At 41.5% G+C, this 24,255-nt stretch overlaps 1 protein-coding gene across 2 annotated transcripts; it reads left to right on the forward strand.

Annotated features, from left to right (window-relative positions):
• The first annotated feature begins 803 nt into the window (after positions 1 to 803).
• QNG1 (Q-nucleotide N-glycosylase 1) lies at positions 804 to 12,264 on the forward strand. Of its 2 annotated transcripts, none has more exons than XM_055311885.1 (4): positions 804 to 1,386; positions 2,123 to 2,382; positions 6,907 to 7,102; positions 11,259 to 12,264. In XM_055311885.1, the coding sequence occupies exons 1-4, from the start codon at positions 1,050 to 1,052 to the stop codon at positions 11,489 to 11,491; spliced, it is 1,026 nt and encodes a 341-aa protein (XP_055167860.1). In that variant the 5' UTR covers positions 804 to 1,049; the 3' UTR covers positions 11,492 to 12,264. The 2 variants fall into 2 exon arrangements, with proteins under 2 accessions (XP_055167860.1, XP_055167861.1); XM_055311886.1 differs by lacking the exon at positions 804 to 1,386 and adding an exon at positions 1,394 to 1,976.
• Positions 12,265 to 24,255: the final 11,991 nt, after the last annotated feature.

Below are 24,255 nucleotides of genomic sequence, written 5' to 3' on the forward strand. Positions count from 1 at the left end.
GTGATACTTATTTCCTCTTATAATGTCTCCTCATTGGAGCCACTAACAAAGTCACCGCTTGACCAGCATGGTCGGCATTGGTGAGCATGGTCCATAGAAAGCGCCCCAGACTTGGGATTAATCAAGAAGGGCTTGAATCCCACGGCTGTCACCAGGGCCGAACCACGGATCCATACAGCTTCTCCTGCAAAATGGAGTACAGTCGCCGCCTGTCACAGCCAGGATTCTGTGAGGTCCACTAGGAAAGCACGACTCCAGGCACACGACATTGACTTCTCAATACATTTGTTTTCTCATCCATTTCTCCAAACGTCTCAGCTTATCTGAAACGTCCATACGGCCTCCCAGCGGGCCTGCAGTTTGGCACCAGAAGGGTCCGGGCTGGGAGATGGTGTTGGGGGGACCCGCCAGCACCTGCCGTAGTCTGGCGGGGGCGGTTCAGCTCCCTGCCCCCTTCCCCCTTCCCCCTTCCCCTCGTCCCGGCCCAGGAATCCGGACGCGGAGCGTCGCCGACGGCGCCAGGCCCGCGTTTCGCCCCCTGCGGAGAGGGAGGGGCGGGAGACCGGGAAGGGCAGCGCTGCACAAAGCGCCTGGAGTCTTCGCGGCTCGGGCCACGGCGGCCAGCCGCAGCACCAGTGCCCGAGGGGAGGCGGAAACGTCCCCAAAATGGCGGAGCCGCACGCCGGGGCCGCAGGGAGCGCCGCTGCCAGCTGGCTCCCGCCGGACCCTCCAGCCAGTTTCCGGACCTTCGGAACCGGAAATGGGCCCTCGGCGCGCGCCCGGGCTGGAGTGGGCGGGGCCGCGCTCCCGGAAGTGCCGCCGGCCTTAGCCCCACGAGCGGCCCCGGGGCCTCCGGGGTTCCGCAGCCTCCCGCGGGGTAGGGAGGGAACCCGGAAGCTGGTCGCGTTGTCGGGTTTCCGTGCGGCTCCGGGGGGCGGGGAGGGAGATCTGCCGAGGGACCCGCGCCCTGGCCTCGCTCGGAGAGGGGAGCGAGGGTGGCCCTCCCACGCGGGGAAGCGCCGTTCACCGGTCCCAAGGGGAGTGGCGGGATGGACGGGCCCCTCAGCCCCAGGGAGTCCGCAGAATTCGTCGCCGGGAAGAGTCGGGACGTGTCCATTGACGGCGGAGGCGTGCGCAGTGTGGCCGAGCTGCTGCTGGCCAAGGCCTCGGGCCCCGAGCTGAGCCCCGGAGGCTGGAAGGCTCTTCACGAACTGAATCCGAGGGCGGCCGATGAGGCCGCGGTCAGCTGGGTGTTCGTGACGGACACGCTCAACTTCTCCTTCTGGTCGGAGCGCGACGAGCACAAATGTCTGGTGGGGTACAAGGGCAAAACGTACAGCGGGTACTGGTCCTTGTGCGCCGCGGTCAACAGAGCCCTGGACGAAGGTTGGTGCCCCTTCCCGCCCCGACCGACCAGCGGCCCGTGAGGCTTCCCTGTGAGGCTTCCCTGCGCCGGGAGGGTCCCCGGGAACCAGTCGGCTCGGGGGCCTACGGGTCAGTGAAGTTCTTCGTTGGAAGTTCTTCGTTGCTTGACAGAAAGACGTGCTTCTCTGCTTGAAAGTGAGAGCAGGGGCTGGCCTTCAGACCTTGGTCACTGAGAGATGATCCTAGCATCATAGCAGTTAGGTGCTAAACTCCGTTTTCTTTATCTTTTTTTTTTTAAATATTTTATTTATTGATTTATTTATTCATGAGAGACACAGAGAGGCAGAGACCTAGGCCGAGGGAAATCCAGGCTTCCTGCGGGGAGCCCCGCGCTGGGCCCCGGGATCACGACCTGAGCCAAAGGCAGATGCTCAACCACTAAGCCACCCAGGCTTTCCTGAAGTCAGTTTTCTAAAGAACGCCACTTTGATGACATCTGAAGAACAAATGGACAAATATAACACGTTTTATGCAGTCAAAATGCATCTGATGTAATTGTTAGTTGTTAGAAACGGGTGAATAAAGACCGATGAGAAAATAGAAAATGAAGGGTATGCTTCTGATTTTTTTTTTAATTCTTTTTAGTGCATTCCTGTAACACTGATTTGCTGTCATATTGCTGTATGTTGTAAAAGCAAGGGTCTGATGAGTATAAAACTATGACAGTGTTCCTTTGCATTTTCTTTTTTCCCCCAAGGGATTCCTATAACTAGTGCTTCCTACTATGCCACCGCGACCCTGGACCAGGTGAAGCATATATTCCGTTCTGACACGGACGTTCCCATGCCTTTGATAGAAGAGAGGCATCGGATTCTTAATGAAACCGGGAAAATTCTGCTTGAGAAGTTCCAAGGCTCTTTTCTTAACTGTGTCCGGAAAAGTGAAAAAAGTGCACAGAAGTTAATGCACCTGGTAGTTGAAAGCTTTCCTTCTTACAGAGACGTGACTCAGTTTGAGGTGAGCTGCTTCTGTTGAGGATTTTAGAATTCTTAGTGTCTTCTGATGGTTAACTCTTTTACTTCCAGAACTTTTGAGAATAAAAACTTAAGTGTTGAAGTTCATTCCTTGTGGACAAGGAACAATAACAAAGTTGTTAGTGTTTCAAAGACATTATCTTATGTTTTCTAATTATTGTACTTCCTTTACTCTTCTTTTTTCTTTGTCCTTTTAAAATCTTTCAGACCTACAAAGCACTGAACCTTCAGTATGATGTTGCTACTCAAGGATAATGAGATCCTTTTAGAATTTCAAGAATATTTACTTCATTGGATGAAAATCAGAATGTATTTCTAAATTCTGTCTAATAAAGGTTTTTTTTTTTTGAGGCTCTATGTACGTACTGTGTGTCTTTTTCACACACAGAATACTTGAACAGTGTTAATTTTCTTTCTCTTTAAACGGATATACTTTTAAAATGGTAAACATTTGGTATACCTTCCCAGTGTACACCTGGGTTCTGATTTTTGTCAAATTTCTTTTAGAATTCATTATCATTGTGTATCTTAACTGTGACAGAATTGAAAGCAACTTCAGAGGAATCATATAGTATAAATCTATTGAATAGGTTACTAATGCTTAATTGTACTGAAATTTTAAAGGCACCTTTTTGTTTTTGTTTTTGTTTTTAAGTTTATTTATTTATTTATTCATTCATTCATTCATTCATTCATTCATTCATGAGAGACAGAGAAGGAGAAGCAGGCTCCTCGCAGGGAGCCCGATGCGGGACTGAATCCCAGATCCCAGAATCATGTCCTGAGCCAAAGGCAGAAGCTCAACCGCTGAGCCACCCAGTCATCCCTAAAGCCACCCTTTGAAATAACAATTCAACAAACAAAAAAAACCAATAATACTCTTTAAATCACTTTTTATGATTTACAAGGTGTTTGCATGTACACTCTCATCCAATCCACAGAAGAGCTCTGTGGGGCCTAAGGACGAGGATCAGTATAGTCCTATTCACAGATCAGGAACCAAAGTCTAAACAGAAAGGTTAACTGGTTTATTTAGGCCATTTAGTCAGGAAATAAATAGCTAGTTTTTCAGTTCTGCAAAGTGAGAGATACCTGGTTATGTATGTTAAGATTCTTTTATTTATTTATTATTATTATTTTAAATTTTACTTAAATTCAGTTTCCCAACATAGAGGAAGATTCTTTTAATTGCAAGCGACAAACACAAAATCAGAGAAAGCTTAAGCAAAATGAAGAATTTGGGGACTGGAACATGTAGCATCAGGGACTGAATGCCATCAGGATTCAGTCTCTCCTCTTTTCTTCTCTTGCTCCATACTTTTTGTGACCACAGACTAGCTTTCTCCATGAAGTAGAAAAGGTTTGTGTATTTTGCATCTTATGGCTTCAACCACCAGAGAGAGGTGATGGAGTAGACACCCTCTCAGCTACTGTCCTAAAATTCCTGGGCAAACACTGATTGTATTCGCAGGGATTATGACCAATTAAATGTGGCCACAGGGTCTGTGGGTGGGGCAGAGTCGTTTCCTAGAAAAGAGGCCCTAGGCCACTACTGAACTTCATTTTGTTCTGACCAATCATTTTCCTAATGCGAGAGGTTACTTTGAGATTTATCTTTGTCTTTGAAGTATGTCATTTCAGCCTTTTTAAAAGAAATCGTGAGTCAAATTCCTTGGTTTACATTCAGGCCATCTAAGTGTACTAGCGTATAAAAAAATCAAACTGCCATTCATGTGGCTAAGAATCCATGTATTCCAGAATCAACATTGGTTGTAGCAGAAGGGCTGAGAGTAAATTTAAGACGACGTCAAGGTGGAAAAAATTCATGAGATCATGTAGTTTGTTTGCTTTGAAGTTGTTCTGGGTTCTATGTTTTTATGGAAGAAAGAGTAAACTTTTTTTGTAGGTTATAATACCAATTTAGTAAGCAGTTTGCTGAGTTTCTATTTTATTACAGCACAGTGCTTTTTTGCTTTGTGCTGAAAGGTTCAATTTTTATTTATTTACTTTTATTTTTTTTTTAATTTTTATTCATTTTATGATAGTCAGAGAGAGAAAGAGGCAGAGACATAGGCAGAGGGAGAAGCAGGCTCCACGCACCGGGAGCCCGACGTGGGATTTGATCCCGGGTCTCCAGGATCGCGCCCTGGGCCAAAGGCAGGCGCCCAACCGCTGCGCCACTCAGGGATCCCGGATTCTGACACTTTCTTAAAGGAATATTATATTTTTTTATTTTTTTTCAAAAGATTATCATTAGTGTTAACAAAAGCAACATATTTTCTGTGATTCCTAACATAGCACTTGAGCACATAGTGGGTGCTCACTTAATGTTTTGATTAGTCAATTTATTTTATTTTTTTAAAGATTTTATTTATTTATTCATAGAGATGCAGAGAGAGAGAGAGGCAGAGACACAGGCAAAGGGAGAAGCAGGCTCCATGCAGGGAGCCTGATGCAGGACTCGATCCCGGGTCTCCAGGATCACACTCTGGGCCCAAGGCGGCTCTAAACGGCTGAGCCACCGGGGCTGCCCAAATTAGAAAATTTTAATTCAGACAGATTTTAGATCAGTGATTTACCAACCTGGTATTCCAGAATCAGGAAGCTTTAAAATTCAGATATATTTCCAAAGCAACTCTGATTTAGAGCATCTAGTAGCAATGTAAAAGTCCCAATGAAGAAATTGGCTTCGGGATGCTTGGGTGGCTCAGTGGTTGAGCGTCTGCCTTTGGCTCAGGGCGTGATCCTGGGATTCAGGATCGAGTCCTGCATCAGGCTCCCCACAGAGGAGCCCTCTGCCTGTGTCTCTCATGAATAAATAAGTCTTAAAAAAAAATTGGTTTCCCTCAGGTTGTCTTTATTCTGTCATACTGATAAATGTGCATAAAAATCATGAACTTTTTTGATACTATAATCAGTCTTATTTTATGGGGGCACTGGATGGCTTAGCAGATAGCTTGCTTCTCCCTCGCCTCCCTACTTGAGATCTCTCTCGCTATCTCTGTCTCTGTCTCTCTCTCAAAAAATAAAATTTCTAAGAAAACAAAAACATTTTGAGCACCCCGTGGCTCAGTGGTTGAGGGTCTGCCTTTGGCTCAGGTCAGGATCCCAGGGTCCTGAGAGCGAGTCCTGCATCGGGTTCCCCACAGGGAGCCTGATTCTCCCTCTGCCTCTCTCTCTGAGTCTCTCATGAATAAATAAATAAAGTATTTTAAAAAAGAAAAATTTTGTCACTCTTAAGCATTTGTAATTCTTGACATTTCTATTCATGATAAATTTGTTGAAGAAAATCAACTCATGGTCATGGATTCTTTTCATTGATAATTATTTTATAAAGGTAACTATTTTGAACATATTTTATCACTAAACAATATTTTTTTAAAAGATTTATTTATTCATGAGATACACACACACACAGAGGCAGAGACACAGGCAGAGGGAGAAGCAGGCTCCATGCAGGGAGCTGGATAAGGGACTCGATCCTGGATTCTGGGATCAGGCCCTGAGCTGAAGGCAGACGCTCAACTGCTGGGCCACCCAGGCGTCCCATCACCAAGCACTATTATGGAAAATGTAGGGAATTTTTATTTTGGATTTGTTGGTAATTTCAGTGATATCAATTAATATTTTAGAAATGAATTTTATTACTAAAATCATTTGATGACTAAAACCATATCAGCTTGTTAAATTTTTTTTGTTGTTGTTAAAATGTTTTATAGATGACTTGAATTTATTTTTGGACTCCTCACTTGAATCTTATTCTTTGTTTTGTTTTTTGCAAGGGTATTATAATTTTTTTTAAAGATTTTATTTATTCATGAGAACACACAGAGAGAGAGGCAGACACAGGCAGAGGGAGAAGCAGGCTCCATGCAGGGAGTCCGACGTGGGGCTTGATCCCGGGTCTCCAGGATCACACCCTGGGCTGAAGGCGGTGCTAAACACTGAGCTACCTGGGCTGCCCTATGTCTTTATCTTTGAAATACATTTCTCATATTAACTGAAAGACTGCAGTTAAAAAAATGAATGTTGTGATTCTCTTCAGAGATGAGTTTAAGGATGATTGTTTTCTTTATACTTTTCTATATTTTATACAATTAACGTGAATTATGTTGCAATCAGAAAAATTTAAGAAGCTTCCTAAAGAGATACTGTCTAGCCATTAAAAAGAATAAGTGGATGCATTACAGTGATACAGAAATATGTATATGAAATATATGTATATGAGGTAATGTCATTGAAAAAGAACAGTAAATATTACCACAGTTACCACAATTGTATTTTATGTGCCTTGAAAAATATAGGAAGTAAATTTGGAGTGAAAGAGATAATTTAATATTTATTAGACTCTTTTTTTTCCTATAAAAGGTGCATAAATTCTTACTAACAGTTAAAATTATTGCACCCTTGAGAAATGTTTTCAACCTGTGCCTTTTTTTTTTTTTTTAATAGCATACATGAAGCTTTTGGATACTCAGGTAACATTTATATTCTTTTCATTCATCAGGGGAAAAGAATTTCTTTTTACAAACGGGCCCAAATCCTCGTGGCAGATACGTGGAGTGTGTTAGAGGGGAAAGGAGACGGCTGCTTTACAGACATCTCCAGTATCACCATGTTTGCTGACTATAGATTACCTCAGGTTCTTGCTCACCTGGGAGCCCTGAAATACTCCAAGGAACTACTAGAAAAGCTTCTTAGAGGTTTGCTAGTTTAATTAAGACATTCTTTGTCATACTGTGAATTGTGTTTGAGTCTGTCTCGTTTCTTTCACAGTTCTCCTTTCCTTAAAAAAAAAAAAAAAACACCACTGTTTGTTGTTAAAAGCACTAGTGAAGAAAAATGCAGGAGGCAAACAAAATGCTTTTTGTTTTTATTTACACTGTGGAATGTAGGAAATGACCCTCCTTAGACATTATAATTTCCGAGCTTCATAATAAAATGAAACTAAAATTTCTATTCCCCCAAAGGTGAGCGACAAGCAGGCGACAGATGCTAGGCTCATCAGGTGTAGTACTTTTTTTTTTTTTTTTTTAAGATTTACTTATTTATTTATTCATTCAGAGAGACAGGCAGAGACACGGGCAGAGGGAGAAGCGGGCTCCATGCAGGGAGCCCACTCCCGGTCTCCAGGATCACGCCCTGGGCTGCAGGCGGTGCTAAACCGCTGCATCACCGGGGCTGCCCAGATGTAGTAAGAGTGCTAGTGAGGAGGTGAAGGGCATACTATGTTGTGAAATAAAAAAGGGAACATGGAGTGGATTTCAAATCAGGAGGCTCCGAGGTCTGCCACTATGTTATCTGGCATGGGTCACTCACTTTTCTAGGCTTCTTTATTTACCGTTGTTGGATTTGATTGATTCCCAGGAGTGGGAACTTTTTTATAATAGGAGAGTGTAGATAATTGTGTTTGTGTGAAAATTTGCTTTTTAAAAAAAATTTTTACTTGAATTCTAGTTGGTTGACATAGAGTGTGATATTGGTTTCAGGAGTACAATTTAGTGATTAGCCTTATTTTTTAAACATGTCTTTGTATAAGAAAAAATTCTATAATTATAAATATAAATTATATATTATAAATTTATTATATTAAGTATATTATGTTATATATTATAAATTTACTTATTATAAATTATATATTATAAATTATATATAAATATATAAGTAAATATAATTATATATAATTATATATAAATTCTATAATATTTATGTTAATTTCTCTGGGTGTAGTATTTCCAGCTACTTTTGAATTTTTCTTTTATTTTTATTTATTAAAGATTTTATTTATTTATTCATGAGACACAGAGAGAGGCAGAGACACAGGCAAAGGGAAAAGCAGGCTCCTTGCTGGGAGACCGATACAGGACTCGATCCCAAGACCCTGGGATCATGATCTGAGCCATGCAAGTGCCCCTTTTTTCTTTTTTCTTTTTTTAAGATTTTATTTATTTATTCATGAGAGACACACAGAGAGAGAGAGGCAGAGAGACACAGGCAGAGGGAGAAGCAGGCTCCACGCAGGGAGCAACGTGGGACTGGATTCCAGGTCTCCAGGACCACACCCTGGGCTGAAGGCGGCGCTAAACCGCAGAGCCACTAGGGCTGCCCAACCCCTTTTTTCTTTATTTTTAAAAGCCAGTAGTTTTTATGACTGAATAATTTTCTCTTGTGAAATAGGTTTCAGTCACTCAAAGAATAACACAATATAAAGATACCATTATTGTGTGATTGCTTCTACCAGTGTTTTATGCTTTGGGCAGTCCATTTTGTCCCTCTGTTTCTTCATTTGAAAACTAACAAGCTGTTTTATGTCATAATGCTCATGTCCTGGATCATTAATTGTTGGATACCTTAAACATTTAAGCATTCAGGACTTTTTTCCATGTAGCCATATGCAGCTGATCTTTTTCTGGCCAGTGTATACATTGCTCGTTCCTATCTTAAACATTGTCTTGCCTGGTTTCCCTCACTCAGATTTTCTTTTTTCTAATTCAAATTCTACACATCCACAAGGGCTTAGCTCATATGCTACATCCTCCACCCAGCTTTTTCCAGTTTTTCATGATTTGTCCATCTCCTCCTCCTGAATGTTGCTAGCACCCAACTATCTCTGCTACTGTGAGGAAACCCCTGGTAAGGGAGCATCAGCATAGCTGTACGGAGTTGTGTGAATTTTCTTCTGCTGTCTATTCCAACTCCAGAGGCTCTTTTCCAGATGTCTAGCTGTAGCTGTTGTTACTGCCTCTGTTATGTCCAGCTTCTTAAAGGATACTCTTTCATCCTTAGCTAGGCTGTTCATGAACATGAACTCATTTCTTTGCCTCTTAAAGTTTATTTAAACAAAGTTAGATTTTTTTTTCAGAAAATACTTTACTAGCAAACTAGAGGAGAAACAAACTCTAAACATAAAGGAGCACACACAAATACAGCACACTAATTTTCAAAGACAATCTTAAGTGGAATCTAGAACCAGGTAGCTTAACTACATGAAGTAGAATCTTCCTTAACTGCCCTTCAGTGATATTTCTTCCAAATTTGAGAATAGGCTACACTTAACTTTTTTCCTCCCTCCTCTTCTGTATATCTCCAGGACAGCCCTTGGAAGGCCTACCCAGATTTCTGTCCATTTTATCTTTTTTTTTTTTTAAATAAATACAGTGAATACAATAAATAAATAAATAGATACATACATACATACATACTTTATGTTAGTGTGAATTTAGATGTTTTTTCCATCCATTTTATCTTTAAGCCATCTCATCACCAAAGGCCTATTTTTTACCTAATTATAAGTACTGACAATGCAGGTAGGCTAAATTTAGATTCTTCACTGTGATTCTAGGGTTGGCACCAGTCATGATATTTAAGGCCTACCCTAACCCAGTAGGACCGTACCATAACTTGATTAAATCTGCAAAGATCCTATTTACAAGTTAGACCACATTCACATGTACCAGGAGTTAGGACTTGAATGTGACTTTTTGGGCTACACACTTCAACAGTATAGTCACTTATTGGATGGAGGGGATATAAGTAACACTATTTAAGATCCCAGGTGACAGAGTGGAACCTAGTGGGGCTGGGGCATTGTCCTGATTTTCAGTGGGTCACAGGGCCTCTTAGGTACTATGAAGTTCTGTGGGAGGGTGCAGATAGGTGACCAGAGGCCAAATATAACCTGAAGCCATGTTGTTTGGTCTCACCAATGTTCTGAGCATTTTTAGTTACTAACCCTTGACAATCGAGATTTTTAAAAAATTAGATTTCACATGAAATCAGACTTTTTTAAAGTAGGCACCATGCCCAACTTGGGGCTTGAACTCAACAACCCTATGGATCTTGAGGTCAAGAGTTGCATACCCTACTAACAGAGCCAGCCAGGTGCCTCAAAAATCAAACCTTCTGACTTCTATTGTGAAAGGAGAGAAATACAGGAACACTGGATCTACCTTTATTTTTTTATTTTTAAAGATTTTATTTATTTATGAGAGACACAGGCAGAGGGAGAAGTAGGCTCCATGCAGGGAGCTCGACGTGGGACTCGATCCCAGGTCTCCAGGATCAGGCCCTGGGCTGAAGGTGGTGGTAAACCGCTGAGCCCCCCCCCCCCCCCCCCCGGGTTGCTCTGGATCTACCTTTAGACAGGGTAGCACACGTTCTATAGCTCACGACAGCTTGCCTGTGGCTGCTGCATTCATTTTGTCACCTTGATCCTCATAGGCAGTTGAGTTGATGAGCCCAGTTCTGGTCTGAGTGGCAAAGCACAGCCAGTGCCCATCTTGCATGGTTCAGATATACCCCAGAGATGGGCACTGAAGATACTGCCAGTCCTGTGGAGCTCGGCTATGTATTCAAGAAGAGCCTGACTGAAGGATCCTGAATCCAAAGAACAGTGGTAGTCTTCTCTTTGCTCAGGTCAACAAAGTTGATTTCCTAGGCTCTCCTTGATGCAAGGAGTATGTACCTAAGACAATGCTCAATTTTCAAGAGAGGGAGGGGGATACTGTTTACCTAGCCCCCTTGGAGTTCTCCAACGTTTGGAATATTTTTTTCTGGCATCAAACCCAATTTTAAATCCTTTGTTTTCAAGAATTTAATAATCTTGTCATATTTTTAAATTTATGGTTACCCCGTGTTCATTCAGCAAATATTTATTAGGGAGCTGGTGAGTGCAAGGTGCTGTGCCAGGTCCCAGGAATATTGACACAAGCCAGACACAGTCCCTGCCCTTGTGGACCTTGCAATTTGAATTAATGCCTCAGTTTAGAAGTGGTTTAAATTACCAAAAATAAATAAAATCTGAGTAGATCTTGTATCATTGGTGCTCAGTACTTCTTGCTGTTTTTTTCCCCCTTGCAGGAGAAATGTTCTCGTATGGGGATAGGCAAGAAGTGGAAATCAGAGGATGCTCACTTTGGTGTGTTGAACTGATTCGGGATTGTCTTCTGGAGCTTATTGAAAAAAAGGGTGAAAAAAACAGCAGAGAGATCAATTCCATTCTTCTGGATTATTACCTGTGGGACTACGCCCGTGATCACAGGGAAGACATGAAGGGAATTCCCTTTCATCGCACACGCTGCATATATTATTGATCCAGAGTGCAAACGGACACAAAGAAAACTTGCTTTTTTGTGTCACATAATCATTTGTACAGTTTTACCTTAATATTAAGAGAAAGTAGCAGAGGTTATAGCAACAAGAAGATTGATTACCCAGTCTCACTTAAATTTTTCTGACCTATTCACTCTGTATTCCCAACTTTGTACTTTGTATTTTTGTTGAGTTTTGATCATATTTTCCCTATGGGCACACAATAGGAATAGTGAAGGAACTATGATGCTCTCTTTAAATCTCACATCTCTTAAAATTAATCATGCCTTGGAACGCCTGGGTGGCTCAGTGGTTGAGCATCTGCCTTTGGCTCAGGTCAGATCCCAGAGTCCTGGAGTCCTGGGATCAAGTCCTGCATCAGGCTCCATGCGGGCAGGCTGCTTCTCTCTCTGCCTATGTCTCTGCCTCTCTGTCTCTGTGTCTCTCATGAATAAATAAATAAAATCTTAAAAAAATTTAATCATGCATTAAAATGTGATTAGTCATCAGTGATTATATTTCATCCATTCAATTGGTTTTTTTTTTTCTCAAAGTGTAGTAATTTCTTAATCATTTGATATGGGGGGGGTTAGGGTCTTTGCTGTATGAATGCTGCTACTCCTGTACAAATCAATCTTGACAGCTTATTTTAAAATTTATTGGTATTGACAATGAGTTTTGTACATACTGATTTTCAGTTTTGGAAATCTCTAGTATTTTTTTTTCAGTGTAACTATATCGAAATTGAATAAAGGTTTTGAAATTTTTTCTTAAACCCAGAATGGATTATTTCATTAAAATAGAATTTACCACATACAATCTTGAAAGGTTTACAGTGAGGGGTGGCTGGCTGTCTGTCAGTTAAGCGTCCTAACTCTCCATCTCAGCTCAGGTCTTGATCTCAGGGTTGTGAGTTTAAGCCCTGCTGCTGGGTTCCACGCTGGGCATAGAGCTTACTTAAAACTTTTTTTTAAAAAACCGTTTATAGTGAGTTTGATTATTTGCTTTGTGTTGTGGCAATCTCATTACCTACCAAGCACTCATTTGCCACTTTCATCCCCACCTTCCTTGTAACAATCTTGAATTCTGTTAGCTATCAACCTAGCTCCTTTCACTGTGTGAATGAGAAAAGGTATCCTTTCCCCAAGCACTTTACTGCCATCTGCTGAAAATTTATCAGACTAACCTTATAAATGACCATGAATGTGAATGTGCCCTCTCCTGCCCTTGTGCCTATATACCACCCCACCACCCCACCCCTGCTTCCCCCCTGGTGCACTGCACAACTTGCACCACCATAAGTAGGGCTTTGTACTTATCCCTCTCCATGTGACACAGGGAAGGTGATCCCATCTTCATTCCAAAAGGTAGAGCACTTAATATGAATAGTTTATTCATGGTAATCCTATTCTCTGCCTGTGATCACTTTAGTAATGGGTATATAATCTCATTCTGACATGGGAGGGGAAGTCTGAGGCGAATCTCATGGGAAAAGATGTCTTCACTTTGAAGAAAGAGATCTAGAAGAAGGTCCCTCTTCATCCTCTGAGCAGTGTTCTCTCTAAACCTGGTACCGGAAGCTGTAGTAGCCATCGTGTGGAGCCAGAGCCCTGCGCCCCCTGCCCTGCCTGAACCTGTCCGGGCTATGGACTTCATTCCTGAGGGAATAAACACACGACCTATTGCCATCATTTTGCATTAGTCATAACCAATAGTTTCCAAATTCATTTGCTCTCAGGAGATGACTCCTGCCACCCTTCCTGCCCCCTCTCTCTCCTGCCTACCCCTGTCTCCTTTCTTCCCTGTCTTCCTTTTTTTTCTCTTCTTTCTCTTTTTTTCCTCCTCCTACTCCTCCCGTCTCGTTCCTCCTTCAGGCTCAGCCAGCTCTGGGCTTCCTGTTTTCCTAATCCATCATGGAAAGATGGGGAAGGCAGTTCAGTGATGCTCTTTAATGCCCAAGACACAGCTGTCTTTTCTCTTGTGCCACTGTGAATAGCTTGGACTGATGACCCAAAATGACCCCCTAATCTGGGCAGCAGGGCTGAAAAGCCATGAAGCTGAAGAGTGTGAGCTTTGCCAGGAAGGTTCTAACAGCTACCACAGGCATTTTTGCCTTCGTGTCACTGACCAGAACTTAATCATATGACCACAACTAACTGCCAAGGAGGGCAGGAAAGTAATCTCTCTTGTAGGCATTGGGTGCCAGCTAAGCTGTGTAAGAAGTATGAGTGGATATTGCCAAACAGCAAGTTTTCAGCACCATGCATGGGTTTTATTTTCATACCTGATACAAGCTACGAATTTAAATACCACTTCACCTAATGGTTTTAACAGCTGAAGATCATTTTGCAGACCTATTATGTCATTGGGGATTGCAAAATAGTAATGTTCTAACATTTTTGGTTTTATGGGTTTGCGCAAGAATAACCCCTCCACGGATTTGAGGGTAGTCTGGGGGAACGTAACATGGAGCTGGCCCTTGGCATTCCAGAAGATTGAGAATATTGAAATAGGATCTAGAAAGAGGTGGGTTTTGGTTTTGGTTTTTGGTGTTTTTGTTGTTGTTGTGTTGATTCATTTTGCATACCCTCTTAAAAGCAATTAATGAAAAAATGTGCTCAGCTCCAGGAGTCCCCTCATCACAGCCCTCCATTCAGAGAAGTGTTTAATTTACCGCTAGAGGATTTCTTCCTTTTCAGTGCATGCAGTTCTTGGTCCTGCTGCTTGGAAGAATGAAGAGGTAGACCAGATGAAGAGTGGTGGGTAGCAATGCTTATTGATTGATAATGTTTATTGAGTGATAGTACAAAGTCCCGGAAGAGGGAGAGGACCTGAGAGTGTTGCCATTGGAATTTCTAAGTCTAAGGGTTTTGCGGCACCTGGGCGGCTCAGTGGTTGAGCGTCTGCTTTCGGCTCAGGTCGTGATCCTTGGGTCCTGGAATTGAGTTCTGCATCAGGTTCCCTGCAGTGAGTCTGCTTCTTCCTCTGCCTATGTCTCTGCGTCTCTCTGTGTCTCTCATGAATACATAAATAAATCTTAAAAAAAAGTCTAGGGGTTTTTATGGGCTAGTTGGCTGGCTGTTTTAATCTGATTAAACCCTCCTTGTGCCTGTCACCCAATCAGGGTTTTGTCACCTATCACATGGGAAAGGGCAGAGGGCTCCTTCCAGCTCCTTCCTTCATTACTGTCACTAAACCAGTTTTCTAGCAGAGATGGAACATTAGTAATGAAGGATAATTGGAAGACAGGCAGGCAGGGAGAAGGGGTCCTGTTCTAAGAGGGAACTACCCTTAAAAAGGGAAAGAGACCCCACCCTGTTTTTTAGATTTATTCTTTTATTTTTTTCACCCTGTGTTTTTTTAAATTTGTTTTTATTGAAGTTTGATTTGCCAACATATAGTATAACAGCCAGTGCCCATCCCACCAAGTACCCTCCTTAGTGCCTGTCATCCATTTACCCCATCCCTCTACCTACATCCCCTTCCGCAACCCTTTGTTCATTTCCCAGAGCTAGGAATCTCATGGTTTGTCTCCCTCTCTAATTTTCCCCACTCAGTTCCCCTCCTTTCCCTTATAATCCCTTTCACTATTTCTTATATTCCCCATATGAGTGGGGAATATGGGGAAACCATATTGTCCTTCTCCAATTGACTTATTTTACTCAGCATAATACCCTCCAGTTTCATCCACATTGAAGCCCATCCTGTTACTGACGGTGTTACTCAGTGTCCCAGCTTGAAGTCTTCTTACTGGGAGGATTTACAACCTGTCTGTGAGAGAAAGGGAATGGCCTTGGGTGACTTAACCCAGGCCCAGGCACCAGCTCAACAGTCAGTGGGATATTTAAACAAAGAGAGTAGTGGCAGCAGCCTGCCTTCCTGGTCCCTGAGGTTCTGAAACACCACCTGCAAGGAGCCCTCCTCTACCTTCCTCACATGAACAACTACCTGATGTGATAAGTAGATGAGCTGAGGACAGAAACCTGATTGGGTGACAGGCACGGGGAGGGTCAATCAGATTCAAACAGCCCCCACAAAAGGGCCCATAAAACCCTTCTAGATTTAGCTGCCAAACTGGCAGCCCTCTCAGGTCCCCTCTGTCTTCCGTAGCTCTGTACTATCGCTCAAGAAACTTTCCTGCCCACCACTCTTGGTCTGGTCTACCTCTTCATTCTTGGAAGCGGTGTGACCAAGAAACTAGGGGTTCTAAGGGGACACAGATCCTGCAACATTAATTATTATTCCTTTGTGAGTCAATTTCCATTAACAACTCTTTTGCTTTGTTACAAGTTCAAAAACATTTTGACTTTTATTCCATATTTCATTAATTTTCCAGTGGCTGACTGATGATTTTCTTCCTTCTATAAACTCAAGGAAGTTGGCCGTGAGCCCACGCTGATGCCCTCTAACCAAAGCAAACAGGTTGGGTTAACCGCTGCTTGACATATCTCAGTAAGAGGATGATTTGGGGGAGGGTATAAAGAAGCAGCTGAACATAACCTCACAGAATATCCACATCACACAAGGAGAATACCATGCAGCCCTCTGAGCGCCAAGCCAGTTTCTCCAGGGACTGCAGATGTTCCTTTCACAACTTTTAACTTCCCCCTGATTAGCACTAAAGAAATTCATAGTTTTCATTCAGAAATCACTTAGGGAGCCCCTTCACCATGCTCCCTCCCTGGAAGCTGAACAGATAATGGTTTAATCTGATTGAGGAGGTCCAAGATTGAATGAACCACTTACAGGAATCAGCCTTGAGGCAACCACACCTTTTTCCTTGAGAGTCTGTGACCCATCTCTCAGTGTGCTTAGATCATGTTTTCCTTCTTTTTTTTTTTTTTTAACTTTGGGTTTTGATTCTTAGCCGTTTGGTGGATGCCATTGTCAAAGACAAAACTGCTCACATAAGGAAGTTGATCTTATTCGGCACATTGCACCACAAAGAACACTCCAGATGCAAAGATTGGAGTCTCAAGTCCTGTGCATGCACTTGAAGGTGGAAGGGTGGAGAGGAAGGGCAGAGGGAGAGAAGTCTCTTGGTGGTGCCCTAGACTTTCCTAGGGAGGAGTTGACAAGTTACAGGTGGGGTTGTTTTGCAGTCAGAAGGCTCAGTTCACTGAACAAAATTTCTGAGTGTTTATCTCTCTGTCTAGCTAGTTTCAGGGGGACGGAGGGTTCTAATCTTAGCTAATCATTAACAACACAAAGAATGAGAGATTGGAGAGGCTGTGTCTGGCCATGTTAGCAGGTTTAAGCAGACGTGGAAAGATCTCTGTTGGGCCTTGTCACAGGTCAACAAGGGAGACATGAGAAAGAGTTAATAGATTTATTAAGTCTAGAGGAGGGTGGTCCTTTTGGATAGACTGTTTCCCAGAACATAAAAGGGTGGGAGATTTCAGAAAACAAAAGATTTGAGAGATTTCTTAATGTCACCACTTTATGGAAATACAGAGCTCAGGTAAAGTTGAAGATTGTCACCATCCAACCTTTCTTGTGCTTGGGTATTGGTTGTATACAAAGTAGGCTGTCGTGGCCTAAGCAACATTTTTATTTCCTCATTTATTTTATTTGCTTCCAAACCATGGAAGGTGACTCTCAAAGTAAGGAAGTCTAGAATTGTGAATTCTCCACAGTATAAAATGTCTAGAGTTAAGATCCAAGGTTCTGGGATCACCTCAGGGGAATCCTGCTCACTGCCTTGGTTTTGTCATTATCAACTTTTAAACAAATCAGTTAAAATCTCTGTGCCTATTTAATTTAAATATGAAGTAGGATAATCTAACTCTTGAGTTTTTAGTTCTGGTTCCAATTTCCTTTTTTAATAATTTCTTAAAAATATTTTATTTATTTATTTGATAGAGAACACACAAGCAGGGGGAGTGGCAGGCACAGGGAGAAGCAGACTCCCTGCTGAGCAGGGGGCCTCATGCAGGGCTCAATCTCAGTTCCCCACTTGTTGGTCTGCAGACTTTATTTTTATTTTTATTTTTTTTCTGAGAGAGAGAGAGAGAGAGAGCGAGAGAGAGAGCCTGCCTGTGCATGCACTTGAAGGTGGAAGGGTGGGGAGGAAGGGCAGAGGGAGAGAGAAAAATTTAAGCAGGGTCTAAGCCCAGTGTGAAGCCCAATGTAGGGCTCAATCTCACAACTCTGAGATCATTACCTAAGCCAAAATCTAGAGTCAGACGCTTAACCGATTGAGCCACACATGGGCCCCTGGCCTACCGATTTTAGACTGAAGACTATAACACCAATTCTTATCTGAATATCCAGTTTGCTAGCTTGCCCACCAGATTTTGGGCTTGCCAGCTGCCAGCCAATTCCTTAAAATAAATATCTCTTTCTCTCTCTCTCTAGATGGATGGATGGGTAGATATAGAGTATGTATCTATGTCTGTCTTTATCTCTCTATATTCATATGACAAAATAACACATCTAATTCCACATTGAATATGAAATAAAAATTAATGAATGCATGGCAGGACTAAATCATTTGCAAGATTCCTTTCAGGTATAAAATTCACTGACTCAAGTCATTGGAAGTTTGGAGAAATACATTATTGTGGCATTCATCTAAGTTTCTCTTTTTCCTGTGAAGTATTCCCTCTTTTCCTACCCCTTTCCTTTTCCATTTTGATTTATCCCACAGGGTTAAGTATATTTTATTTTATTTTGTTTTAAAGATTTAATTTATTTATTCATGAAAGACACACAGAGAGAGACACAGGCAGATGGAGAAGAAGGCTCCATGCAAGGAGCCTGATGTGGGACTTGATCCCGGGTCTCCAGGATCACACCTCGGGTTGCAGGCGACGCTAAACCGCTGCACCACCCGGGCTGCCCAGGCTAAGTATATTTTAGTTTCAAGTGAAAGAAACCAGACTGAAACTACGTTAGTGAAAAAGGAAATATAATGATAAAAACAAACAAACAAACAAACAAACAGATAAATCCAGGGAAAGAGCTAGCCTTTGCCATACCCAGTTATGCTTGAGGGATTAAAATGCACAAAGACTATTCATGTATTTCTTTTTGCTCTGTTGGAAGAGATCGCCCTAATAGCCAGTGATTCCGGGGCACAGACTACAAATCTTTGCCTGTAGCGCAAGCAAAAATCTGGGGCTTGGCTGATGAGTCTGGCTGGAGTCCCACGTCCCCTGCCCCTGCATCCCCGGCCTGGGGCCTAGGGCAAAGGCCAAGTGATTGGCTGGCCTACCAGTTGGGGTAGGGGCAGTTCTTGAAGAAATAGAGAGGAGGTCTGCTTATAGAAAGGAAGAAGAATGGTAGGCAGTCCAAAAACCTTGTCTCCTAAACCTTTGTGCATTCAGAATTCTTTGGCAGATGGGGATCATTGCAAGTTGAGAACTGCTGAGAAAGAGCTAGGAAAAGGGTAGGGCTGCATTTGGAATTGGTCCAAAGAAAGAACTAATCCAATTTCCCATCTGGGAAAAATGTAATAACTCCCTTCTTTCACTATTCCTAGTTTAATATTCTCAGGATAGGCTAAGGATTTGTCAGCAGATAAATTAATTAGTATTCTTTGGTTGCAGGAATGGAATTCAACTAAGAAGGCTTTTTTAAAACTTTTTTTAACTTTTTTAAAAAAGATTTTTATTTATTTATGAGACACACACACACACACACACAGAGAGAGGCAGAGAGAAAGGCAGGCTCCATGCAGGGAGCCTGATGTGGGACCTGATCCTGGGACTCCAGGATCACACCCTGGGCCAAAGGCAGGCGCTTAACCACTGAGCCACCCAGGTGTCCCAGAAAGCTCAATAACTTTGATGAGGACAGAGCTAAAATGAAAAGAAACAATAGCTCCCAATGGTGTTTAGTAAGAAGTCTAGAAATACTTTGAGGAGTGGTGCAAATGGTCTTTGGATAGCAAGTAAAAAATATAAAAGTTTGTGAGATCATAATCACCTTCCCCCCACTCCAAAAGAAGAAACCCTATTTGTCGACTTTAGAGCTTGGTAGGGACCAATTCATTATTCTTAAAATCAATAAATGAAAGGGTAAAAAAAAATCAAGCATGTATCCTGTCATTCCTGTCCTAACTGCAGTACTATTTTCAGGATAACCTGATAGAGGGAAACCTGTTTTTTATAAAACAATTCCAGCTAATAAATATGAAAAGGAATATTAGAACATTACCATTTTTTGGAATCCCTAATAAAATAATAGATCTGGAAAATGATCATCAATATCTGTTCAAAATGTTAGGTAAAATGTTAATGCGGAAATTTTTAAATGGTTGGATCAGTCTGGAGGCATCTGAACTCACTAGTAATTTTAAAAACACTAATAGCAGGATGTGCAGATACTATGTGCCTCCTGGTGTGTTGCAATAGGAAGTACACAGTCCTGTGTATGAATTATTCTTGCCAGAAAAACAGCCTGAATCTAATCAGGAATCTAGATCTAACTAGTGGTTTTCAGGAAATGTAGGAAATACAGGAACAAGTTAAAATTAAATGACAACACAAAGACACGAATGCCAAAATCTAAGAATGTGACATGTTCTAAGGGACAAATGGGCACTGTTTCTTCAATAGATAGGTTTTTTTTTTTTTTTTTTTTTTTAAGGTGGGAATTGGTGAGGATGTGGAAAAAAGGGGAACCCTTGTTCACTGTTGGTAGGAATGTAAATTGGTGTGGCCACTATGGAAACAGCATGGCAGTTCCACAAAAAATTAAAAATAGGATTACTAAATGATCCTGCAGTGACACTTTTGGATATATATCCAAAAAAATTCGAAGCAGGATCTGGAAAAGATATGTACACACCCTTGTTCAAAGCAGCGTTATTCACAATAGCCAAAAGTTGGAAACAGCCTAAGTGTCCACAGAGAGATGGGTGGACAAACAAAATGTAGTATATCCATACCCTGGAATATTACTCTGCCTTAAAAAGGAAGGACATTCTGACATGTGCTACAACATGGATGAATCTTGAGAACCTTGAGTTGTTGTTTAATGGGTATAGAGTTTCAGTTTTGCAAAACAATGAGAGTTCTGGAGCTTGGTAGCACTACAGTGTGAATGTACTTAACACTACTGAACTTACACTTAAAAATGGTTAAGATGGAAAATTTCATGTAGTGTGTAATTTACCACAATTGTAAAAAAGGCAGAGGGTAACTTTTATAGATTAGGAGAGAATCAAAGGACATATCAATGAAATGCTACATGTGGACCATCTTTGGATCCTTATTTGACCAAATAAACTGTTAGAGAGTGAGCAAGGGAGAGTGATGCATTATGTAGAAAGCCACAGCTCAGCTCATTCTCTGGGGAGGCAGTTTGATGTTGTCTCTGACACACATAGGCACAGTCTTTCCTCTGCCACTTACCAACCATGTAGCATTGATTGAGCAAATTACTTGTTTTGTTTTTAATTTTTAAATTTCTGTAAACACTGAATCTCTGCAATGAACATAATGTTTACTATCTATTAAACACTGACTATGCTCAACAATGTGGACATAAAAATAAATAGATATAACATGATCTCTGCTGATGCTGGAGAAACAGTCAATGCAACAGAATTAAAAAAAAAAAAAAACAAACCTCAAATAAGCCCATGAATATGTGGGAGTTTGTCTCATTTCATTGATTCTAAGACAATTTTTTCATATTTTACTATGTGAACTTGTATGAAATATATTTTCTTATTCAAGGTAATCTGATTTGGGGTTTCTATTTCTTGTAACATAAAACACACTATTGATAAACTTTTCAACAAAGTCTTTTTTTTCTTAAGTAATCTAGAGTTGGTTTCTGTTCCTTGGAACCAATGGATTCAACTATAAAAATGACCTATAACCCAGTGTTGCTGGTGGTTATCATTTTGGTGAATTTTGTTGAATATTTTTACTATCTTGTGTCTTTCCCCCTGAATGTAATTGAAAAAATTATCACCATTCTAGCTACCTAACAACTTTTGAGTACATGGTATTCACTGTGCTTTACAATTATTCCTACTTTCAAACCTCACAAGAACTCTTTGAAGTAGGGAAAGTTTTATCTCAATTCTTCAGGTGAAAAAATTTGATACTATTTTGTATCCTTGAATTTGTAAGCATTTTTCTATACCAACTTTCTGTAAATATGAGTTTCAATGAATAGATATTATTTTATAAATGTACCATTAATTTATCAATCCCTTTCATTGAACATTTATGTAATTTCCAAGAATTTGCTATTACCAAATAGTATAGTAAACATTGTTTCACGTAATTCTTTTTAAATTTTATTTATTTTTATTTTTTATTTTTTAAAAGATTTTATTTATTTATTCATGAGAGACACAAAGACAGAGAGAGGCAGAGACACAGACAGAGGGAGAAGTAGGTTCCATGCAGGGAACCCGATATGGGACTCAATCCTGAGACTCCAGGATCACACCCTGGGCTGAAGGCAGGCGCCAAACCACTGAGCTACCCAGGCGTCCCACACATGATTCTTTTTTTAAAAAAGATTTTATTTACTTATGTGAGAGAGAGAACAGGAAGAGGGAATGGATTGAGGCTCAGGGAGAGGGAGAAGCAGACTCCCCAATGTGGGGCTGGATCCCAGGACCCTGGGATTATGACTTCAGTCAAAGTCAGATGCTTAACTGGTTGAGCCACCCAGGTGCCCCAAGCATGTGATTCTTTATCTATGCATCGGTTTTCTTAGGAAGATGACAGGTGGGATTATGTATAAAAGTGACTCTTGCTAAATGCTTGTAGGTTACATTATGAAAATTTGCTGCCAACTTTATGGATGGGAATGCTTTGTGATTTTAATTTGCATTGCTTGGTTTATTAGTGAAGTCAAATGTCATTGGCCTGCAAGCCAGACTTCAGCTTTTTTCTAATCTTCTGCCTTCCAAGTTCACAAGGTCAATCTGTTTTTTTCCAGCCCTAGACTGGACTTGGAAACTGGCATATATATATATATATATATATATATATATATATATATATATATATATATATATTTGTTTGTGTGTGTGTTTGTGTGTGTGTTTGATTATCCTGTCACGTAGTTTTATTTTTATTTTTAAAATAAATTTATTTTTATTGGTGTTCAATTTACCAACATACAGAATAACACCCAGTGCTCATCCCGTCAAATGCCCCCCTCAGTGCCCGTCACCCATTCACCCCAACCCCCCGCCCTCCTCCCCTTCCACCACCCCTAGTTCGTTTCCCAGAGTTAGGAGTCTTTATGTTCTGTCTCCCTTTCTGATATTTCCCACACATTTCTTCTCCCTTCCCTTATATTCCCTTTCACTATTATTTATATTCCCCAAATGAATGAGAACATTTGTCCTTCTCCGATTGACTTACTTCACTCAGCATAATACCCTCCAGTTCCATCCACGCTGAAGCAAATGGTGGGTATTTGTCATTTCTAATGGCTGAGGAATATTCCATTGTATACATAAACCACATCTTCTTTATCCATTCATCTTTCCATGGACACCGAGGCTCCTTCCACAGTTTGGCTATTGTGGACATTGCTGCTAGAAACATTGGGGTGCAGGTGTCCCGGCGTTTCATTGCATCTGAATCTTTGTGGTAAATCCCCAGCAGTGCAATTGCTGGGTCGTAGGGCAGATCTATTTTTAACTCTTTGAGGAACCTCCACACAGTTTTCCAGAGTGGCTGCATCAGTTCACATTCCCACCAACAGTGTAAGAGGGTTCCCTTTTCTCCGCATCCTCTCCAACATTTGTGGGAAACTGGCATATTTTTAAGTTCCTACAAACAACCCTCTGTCACAAATGCCTTGGTTAGCAACACAGACTTTACTGAAGATTTTGCGGGAGAGAGAGGAGGGGTTTATATTTCACACTTTTCAGCATACAACCTAAGGATTCCTGTTATCCATTCCATTCTCCCTGGAATTCCAATAAATATGCAATTCTGCTCACCTAAGACTTCAAAGGTAATTAATTATCTGCGGGTGGGATTCTAGCATCAGGGGCCATGAAGATGATTCTAAATAGAGCTGCATTCCCAGCACCTTGTCACGGGAGCCCCAATCCTTCCAAAGATGCCTCACTGGTCTCTTCCAAGCAGGTCAGAGTACCTGTATGGTGAGATTAAAAAAAAAAAAAGTGTCATTGTGCCCAAAGTCACAGGTGCTTTGATGTTCAGATGCTCACAGATACATTCAAAACTACAGGGGCTTTTTGCCCAGATGCTGAATGTAGTTCCCTGGAAGGCAGCTGGTGGGGCCACTGTCCTTTCCTGGGGTGCCCACTGCCTCTGTAAGGGTTGGCGGCAAAACAAATGCTGAACCTTATTGTGGTTTTCACCTTTTATTGTAAAATCGAAAAATCCTCTTCAAATTTCTTCCAGTTGGCAAACAGAGGTAGTAATGTAGGGCATTCAGCCAAGAGCCGTAGTGTGAATTTTGAAAAGCAGGGGATACCTGTAATTCAATTTAATAACTAAGTAGCTTTTTTTCTCACCTTCATTACTAAGTTTCATGAGAGAAGGGATAGTTTGTGAAAATGCTTAGATTATAAGGGGCACCTGGCTGGCTTGGGCAGTAGATTGTCTGACTCTCGATCTTGGGGCTGTGATTCTGAGCCCCATGTTGGGCATATAGATTACTGCGAAAAAAAATGAAAAGAAAAACCTCTTGGGAGAAAATGCTTGGATTGTGCTACTAAAAATGGGAAGCACTGAGGCATTTAAAACTAAATTGGAGGGACGCCTGGGTTGCTCAGCGGTTGAGTGCCTCCCTTTGGTCAAGGCCATGA

The sequence above is a fragment of the Nyctereutes procyonoides genome, unplaced genomic scaffold, assembly GCF_905146905.1.
Source record: "Nyctereutes procyonoides isolate TBG_1078 unplaced genomic scaffold, NYPRO_anot_genome, whole genome shotgun sequence".
Lineage (NCBI taxonomy): Eukaryota > Metazoa > Chordata > Mammalia > Carnivora > Canidae > Nyctereutes > Nyctereutes procyonoides.

Bases quoted from the DNA above. Each gene is read 5' to 3' on its own strand.
- QNG1 (XM_055311885.1), top strand. From the start codon at position 1,050: ATGGACGGGCCCCTCAGCCCCAGGGAGTCCGCAGAATTCGTCGCCGGG. The intron at 1,387-2,122 runs GTTGGTGCCCCT...TTTTCCCCCAAG, and splicing joins CAACAGAGCCCTGGACGAAG to GGATTCCTATAACTAGTGCT. The intron at 7,103-11,258 runs GTTTGCTAGTTT...TCCCCCTTGCAG, and splicing joins ACTAGAAAAGCTTCTTAGAG to GAGAAATGTTCTCGTATGGG.